Source organism: Exserohilum turcica, assembly GCF_000359705.1.
Source record: "Exserohilum turcica Et28A unplaced genomic scaffold SETTUscaffold_18, whole genome shotgun sequence".
NCBI classification, from domain to species: Eukaryota; Fungi; Ascomycota; class Dothideomycetes; order Pleosporales; family Pleosporaceae; genus Exserohilum; species Exserohilum turcicum.
The window spans coordinates 636,032-643,447 of NW_007360003.1; the positions used below are offsets into that span (position 1 = coordinate 636,032).

Consider the following 7,416-nt stretch of genomic DNA (forward strand, 5'->3'; position numbering starts at 1 on the left):
TTTGTCCAGATCGCGTCCTATCGTCGCTTACAGTGGCTAGGACACCGTCTCCACCACAGACAACTACAGACAATAACGCCGCTATGCAGACAGCAGCAGCGCAGACAGAGACGCCACAAACAGTAGCAGAGCTTCAGCAGAAGGTGCGCTATCTCCAAGAGCGGTTACGCCGGAGATCAGAGAGCCCAACAAGCGTTATGATACGCCAGCTTGCTAAAAGCGCTTAGCTTGCAATGCAAACAGTAACAATACTTACAGAGGAAATTAAGAAGCTACGTAAAGAAAACCAGCGCCAACGACAAAAGCAGGAGCGGCAGCGTCAATATATCGCTTCTAGTGGGGTGCTCCAGGTCCAACAGGCTCAGCAGATCATTGCAGAGGCAGAAAGGGTGGTGATGGGGGGTGACCAGAACCAGACTGGCGAGCGACGTCAGCGCGCGCCGCCAACGTGCACGAAGTGCCACGTTCAAGGACATACTCGGACTTCATGTAAAGCTAGATAAAGAATAATATCTTTTAATTTAATTTAATTTTATTAAGTTGCTGTAGAGCAATTGAGTAGAGCGTCGCGTCAGGTTTGGTGGGGTGGGCCACTTACTGATGTGGGCCGCTTACTGATAAAACACGTTAGACAAGTTTATTTAGCGTTTCCCCCCCCCCTCCTTTGCCCCTCCCCTTCCCTTTCCCCCGCATCCAACACCCATCCACATCTACATGCATATCCACATGCACATCTTTTCTTACCGTACATATGTGCTTGCGTCGACACGACCCAAGTACTTACTCATCTGCATACGTAGAGCGCACAGTAGTAAGCTTTTGGGCCCAGCACATGAATTGTTTTGTGCACAGCACATGGGAGGTAGGGGGTGGAGCGGGAGCTGGATACACCACCCTTACTTAGGTGTACTTACCCTAGTACATACGAGACGAGACGAGCAGATCGAATGCAGCAGCCCACGTACTTACTTAGTTATATCCCAATGTACTTCCGCAAAGACAAAGAGGCAAAAAGCCAAAGCCAAGAAGTCAAGGGCAAAGCCAAGCAAGACATGCAAGGCATGCAATGTTTCCTGCGAAACATCATGCACGTAATCACATGTCGTGGTGGCATACGGGTAAATTAAACAAAAAAAAACGGAAAAAAGCAAAGGAAGGTTATTGAGCGTTTACTTAATCTGGTGGAAACTACGTGACATTATCACGCTCCTGATGGGGATTTGCAGGGCTGAAAAGCGGGGCTGAAGGAATGGGCGCGGGGGAAAAAAAACTATTACCTACAGTATGTATAGACGTCACGGCACAGCTGTAAGGAAAGAAAAAAAAGCCAAGTGATTGGAGGTGTTTTCCAAGAACAAATTTCTTTGTTTCTTCCTCTCTTTTTTTGCTCTCTCGATAAAAGGCCAAGTAAGAAGCACGCCACAAGATCATCACAGAAAAGAACAACACAGGGTATAGCAATGATGCGCCTGGATCCCAACGGCTCGGCATCTACGTTTCCCAAGCGGGCAGCCCTGCCACACAGCGCGGGGACGCCTCCAGGAAACGCGTGGTTCTGGGGCGGCGGCGACGAGCTAGGGAGATTGAACTTGCTTACACCGCAACGAACGCTGAAGACGGTACAGGAAAGCGTGCAAACGGGGGAGTCTATTTCGCTGGACCTTCCGCTGAACGAGCCGAGTCCCACGTTGTTTGGGCGGCAGCCGCTGCAGCATCGCATACGGCCGATTGGCAAGGGGGCTTACGACGACGAGGTGTCGTATAATACGCAGAGCAGCAGCCAGTGGGACGGGTTCCGCCATTTTGCGCACCCTGTGTATGAGTGCCACTACAATGGCGTCGTGTCAGACGACATCATGGGCAGTGTGGAGCAGGATGGCGGCAAGGATGCGCCTGGGCGATCGAGAAAGCTCGGCATCGATGCGTGGGCCAAGAAGGGCATCATCGGTCGTGGTGTGCTCCTTGATGTCTACGCTTGGGCGAGAAAACAGGACAAAGAGTACGACACGTTTGCCGCACATGCTATTACAACAGAGGACCTACAGGCGTGCGCAAAGAGCCAGGGAACGGAGCTGAGGACGGCGGATATCCTGTTGGTGCGGACGGGGTGGCTAGCGACGTACAACGCCTTGTCGGCGGCGCAAAAGTCTGAGCGCAGCAAGTTAGCAGTTCACGAGCATTTCTACGCCGGGCTTGCTGCAGACGACGCAATGAAGGACTTTCTGCACGACGGCTACTTCGCCGCGGCCGCCACCGACAATGCGAATTTCGAGGTTTGGCCCCCCGAGAGCTTCGAAGCGAGCTTGCATGCCTGCATGCTTAGTCTATGGGGCATGCCGATTGGCGAGCTGTGGGACTTTGAGGGGCTAGCAAAGAGATGCGAGAGCGAGCAACGACGGTCCTTCTTGCTCGTCAGTAAGCCGGGGGATGTACCAGGGGGCGTGGGTAGTGCTCCCAACGCAGTAGCGATCTTTTGATCAAGGGGGCCAGGGCTCTCGTGAACCGGCGGGTTCTAGTAAGCACGTAAGGCTCATAAAGCTGCTTTGACCAGTTCTTGGGCACGTGTAGGCGATACCTCATGTGGACTTTGTGGACCGCAAGTTGGGTTTTTGTCTACTTGCCATGCAAGTACAGGTGTAGTACTATGAGGCCAGACTCACCGTAGATTCTCCTTAGGTGTCGTTCTATTGAAATCCTGATTCAGTGTCTTTGGCTAGTGAATGGGCTCCGGTACCACTTGCCGTGCGTGCTAGCTGTCCACGGCGACAACATGAACTGTGCAAGGGCCCTTATCTCCAATCCGGCGAGACTTAGCAACGCTAGCATATTAGCCAGATGACATGTTCGCTTGCCTGGCGATCGGCAGGTGTTGGAGTTAGACGTCTATGTAGACTAAGCGGTGACAGCGACGTCCAAGAGTCAGGACCTCGGCGAATCATATTTACCCCAACGGCAGTAAAACCATTTTGAGCGAGACGCAGCAACAAACGACATTGATAGGGAGGTGTTGGAGTCGCGCTAAAGGGCTCACTTCGGTAATACCTACACCGTTCGTCAGTGTGGGATTGTACGCGAGGTCCGAAACGGCGGTCGAGAACGCCATATGGGAATTTTTCCAACACAGACCAGCCATTCCCACGTGGTAGGCCGCACGGCTATGACGGCGGTGAGATTGGTGCCGGTGCTGGCCTAAGGAAATTGAAGGGATGCGAGTCCTAGCGCTCGAGTTGTAATTAGTGGCTGCATTTAACCCTTGTCGCTGTTGCTTGGACCGAGCGCAAGTGGTGGATTGCGATGCGGATTCGTCAAGGGATCACTACATTTGGGTTACACAAAGCTGACAAAATCGACGTCATTCTTGTTGCTGACGCCCATTGGGGTATAAAGAGGAGATGACAACATACCGAGAACGCGGCTTGTAATACGATATAGGTCTTGCTTCCCTAGACCAGCCTCTCTGCACACGAAGCAGATCACCGAAGCAGCGCCGAAACGGCCGTATATCGCAAACGATATCTCTCCAAATGCCATTGATGCTCCCGTCGCTTCCCTTCCCCGGCCTAGTGCTTATCCCCCACTTGACTGCACAAACTCACCAAGTGTTGCTATTAAAATCCCAAGACCAGCTGCTTGGTGGGTCTGCCTCATCCGTCCATTTCGTGGCCCCTGAGAGGGGTGCGAAAACCCCCTTCTTGCAGGTCCACGAGGAGCAAGCCGGCGCGGTCGTCTTCAGGACCATTGACGGAAATGAGGCCATGCGCATCAATGTCCAAAGGCACAGTGTCTATCGCCATAAGACAGAGTACAAGGCAGTGAGGAGCTCGGATGCAAAAGTCATCTGGGAGGTTGAGTTGAAGACGGGATGGCGGGTTCCGAAATACGGTACGCATGCCCATGCTCTTCCCATCACCCTCAGTGTTTCCGCCCCACTTTTTTGTCGCTCGGGAGGTTGAACCGAGTGAATTCCAGATCTCGCAGTGCATGAACAGTCCCTGCCCGGCAAAGTCGAGTTCAAACGGGACGTGTCGGGCGAGGAGCAGGGTATTGTCGTCCACGGTAGCCCGGCAGCGACCATCTCTCGCCATGAGAAGTGGAAGCACCAGCATGCCGAGTACATTGTGTATGTAGCGCCGGGTATGGATTTACTGCTGGCGCTGGGCATGGCGTGGATTGTTTCGGATAAGCAGAAGCAGGACGACAAGGTTGCTGTAGTCTTGTAGCTCAACGTGGATAACTCTATTTCAATCTATCCTCTGCTCAGACCCGACTCTTGACGCTGCTTCATACGGGTGCATGCTGGCCCGAGGCTGGCGTTGTCAGGGCGTGGGGCTGCAGGAACTCTTCCGAGTATGATCGATCAGACAAACGTCCTATGGCAGACATCCTTGAGATTTCGCCTTTATCAGTATTCGAACTTCGAAACGATGCATGGTTGGTGAGGTCCGTCTCGGTCTTGGATACACGACTCAACTCGATGGCGGTATCTTGGGGACTGTCGCCTTTCGGATCGTTGATTGAGACCCAATTTCTACCCGAATGCCTGTGCCAATCTTGGTCGGATGACGAGCGCTGTGGTGGAACCGATGTTCTTATCTTTGGTCTGGAAAAGTCGGACGGGTTCGACCTCGAGCCGCTGCTTGATGTAATGCGAGAAAAGAATTCTCTGACGCGTGGTGGAAGAAGCCGAGATACCAGGACGCGAATAGGCGGAAGGGATATGCATACTAGACCTGCAACAAGCTCCAGTTCAGTCCAAATGACGAGGGGGGCATAGTCCCACGTAGGGTCGTAGGAGATGGTGTAAAGCGTCAGGGTGTGCAGGCGAACAATGGTGGTAATGCATCCAAAGGTGCCTGTAGCGAACATGAGGCTCACAGCAAGTTTGCGCCAGCGATTGACTTGCAAGTTTCGGATGTAGAAGAGAGGTAGCACCAGGAGAATAAGGTCTTGCACTATGGCACTGGCCGAGTTTGCATAAGAGACGTTCTTAGGGCTTATGCACTTTCCTTTGATGTCTCTGTTCCAGAAAGACTCAACCGGCGAACACAGGAAAACTGACAAGAAGAAGATGATGGTGGTGCTGATGATGATGTAGGCCATGGTAATGTAAGCAAGGATGCGGAACCGCGGCTCTGTGAAGATGCTGAGGTAGGACAGGAGCAGAGCGACCTTGAGGATGCCGAGGACGATGCCGTAACTTGCAGCGCATATGTAGACTAGCAGATGTCAGCCATGACGTACAAGAGAAATCAATACGCAGGCGGCGTCCCGACGTACATAGTTTGAGAATGGTCGACAGCGCGCCGTCCTTGAGGTTCCAGATATGCTCACCGAAGCCGCGCTGCGTCACTGGGCCGGGTTAGCATTGCGATGGCCTGAATGCAGGGCCGCTGTTCACTCACTTGCCAGAGCGCAGCCCAGGGGCATGATGGTCAGTACAACGGAAACGATGACCATGGCGTCATCCAGACCCAGCCGTTTGGACACGATCTTGCCGGCGGTCCTGGCGACAGCGAATACCAGCGCCACCAGGTAGACGGTGATGGTGGTGATGAGGATTTCGTGGCGCCTCGAGTCGTTGGGCAGGTTGCAGAGCGCAGCCTGGACTCTGGACGTGTCGAGCGTCTCCTGCATGGTGCAGTTCGCGATGAGACAGTCGCCCGCGCTGTCGAGCAGCTGCTTGTCGTGGCAGATGCAGTTGATGTCGTCGAGGGAGCAATTGGTAGTCGGCACGACCAACACCATGCAAGTGAGCTGCCATGTTGTCAGCAGGCACATCCAGCGGTCTTGGGGACATGTCCATCACCAACCCCACATGGCGGAAGATTGTCGAGGCTCAGCGCCCTCGAATCCAGGCCGGATCCTGCGGCATGGGCATGGGCATGGGCATGGGCATGGGCATGGGCGGCGGCAGTGGCAAGCAGGGCGGCCACGAGGATGAAGAGGGCGCGGAGAAGCATGTGTGCAGCGCAACGTCTCCGCTCAGAGGAGAAGGGCAGACATGAAGAAGGGCGTTGCGAGGCTGGATATCATGGCAATGCAATGCAATGCTTGCGTCGTGTGAGCGGATACCCGTGAGGCGCCGCCAGCCATGCAGCGCGAAGGAAAAAAGAGAACGGGGCTTGCCAAATGAGCCATGTCTTGGCATCGCCCGGTCTCCAATCGGGGCGTGTGGCCTGCCTCCCGCCGCCTCCTTCACCATGGCAATCCCCAAGAGTTCGCCCTGGCGACCATCTCCATGTCCATCCCACCGACGCCTCAGCATGCCGCGGGCGCATGGCCACCCGTCTCCACGGTCCACCCGTCTCACCTACTTACGCACGCTTGTTTGGTTGGCACGCCTTACTTCGCCATTGCAGGGGCATAGCCGGGCGCATTGCCGTGTGGCTTGGAGCGCACCTAATCTCTCCTGGCCCCGATCGAGTTTGGCATCGTCCCGCCTGAGATTAGACTGCCACGGATTCCCTATTGTGCGGGCGCCGCGATGAGGCTCTGCACTGGGCCCGCGGGCGTTGTCGCGCTCCCAACGCACCAACTGCTTGTGTACATGGGGCTGCCGCCTTTTGGAACCCAACGAGTATGTAGCTCGGCTGTCCCTTAGTTAGAGTTTAGCTATCCCTTAAAACTAGCGCTAATTTAGCGCAAAACTTAGCTGTCCTTAAAACAACTAAACTCTAGCTAAAGTACTACTTTTACTTTTACTCTTTATACTCTACTTCTTTACACCTACTAGTATTATATTATAACTTTTTTAATATATGCTACTATAGTTTTATCTTAGTTTCTATAACATCTTTATAGCTTTTTATTATAGCTTTATGATAGATAATATAAGCGGAAATTGTAATATTGCTACTAGTAGCGCTAGTAGAGTTTAGACTAAGTTTATACTAAATATAACTACTACTATATCTAATATAAATAATTTTAGCTATAACTATACTTAGACTATACCTTCTATCTATAATAGTAGTAAGAACTTTACTTTTTGAAATAGTATTATTATTATTATTATTATTATTATTATTATTATTATTGTAGTTTAACGTCCTTTCTTAGCCCAAAGGGCTATATAAGACGTGCAGGCTTAAGGCCTGCAAGTAACTACGTAGGCTAGAATTTAATCTAGGTACAAATTGAGTAGGTACAATGTAGGGGGTTATCTAAATGAAGGTGAGGCTCGTAGCCTAGTAGTTTTTTAGTGAGTAACTCTCTCAGATCTTTCACTTTAAATGAGTCTTCCTCTCAAGTTTTTAACGAGTAACTCTCTCAGTCGAATAGGTAGTTTAATGAGTAACTCCCTCATGTGGGTGGACCATAAATATGGTTGTGAGGGGAGAAGGATTCGAACCTTCGATCTTTGCTGACGTGAGACAGCAGAAAATTTCCAGGCGCTCCACCACTGCGCCATCCCCC

The 7,416-nt window shown here is 52.2% G+C and overlaps 3 protein-coding genes across 3 annotated transcripts in view; 2 read left to right on the forward strand and 1 right to left on the reverse strand.

Annotated features, from left to right (window-relative positions):
* SETTUDRAFT_177105 (uncharacterized protein) overlaps nucleotides 1-2,689 on the forward strand; it is a gene marked incomplete at its 5' end in the record, with an annotated part of 6,744 nt that extends 4,055 nt beyond the window's left edge. The window contains one exon of the mRNA XM_008026500.1: nucleotides 1,459-2,689. Coding sequence (XP_008024691.1) covers nucleotides 1,459-2,477 — 1,019 coding nt within the window. The 3' untranslated portion in view covers nucleotides 2,478-2,689. The remainder of the gene's footprint in view (nucleotides 1-1,458) is intronic.
* An 844-nt stretch (nucleotides 2,690-3,533) lies between these two features.
* On the forward strand, nucleotides 3,534-4,220 carry SETTUDRAFT_109080 (uncharacterized protein; the record flags this gene model as incomplete). Its single annotated transcript, XM_008026501.1, has 2 exons — nucleotides 3,534-3,882; nucleotides 3,970-4,220. The coding sequence occupies 2 exons, from the start codon at nucleotides 3,534-3,536 to the stop codon at nucleotides 4,218-4,220; spliced, it is 600 nt and encodes a 199-aa protein (XP_008024692.1).
* A 61-nt stretch (nucleotides 4,221-4,281) lies between these two features.
* On the reverse strand, nucleotides 4,282-5,960 carry SETTUDRAFT_28123 (uncharacterized protein; the record flags this gene model as incomplete). Its single annotated transcript, XM_008026350.1, has 4 exons — nucleotides 4,282-5,216; nucleotides 5,278-5,349; nucleotides 5,403-5,754; nucleotides 5,811-5,960. 4 exons carry the CDS (start codon nucleotides 5,958-5,960, stop codon nucleotides 4,282-4,284), a joined length of 1,509 nt encoding a protein of 502 aa, XP_008024541.1.
* Nucleotides 5,961-7,416: the final 1,456 nt, after the last annotated feature.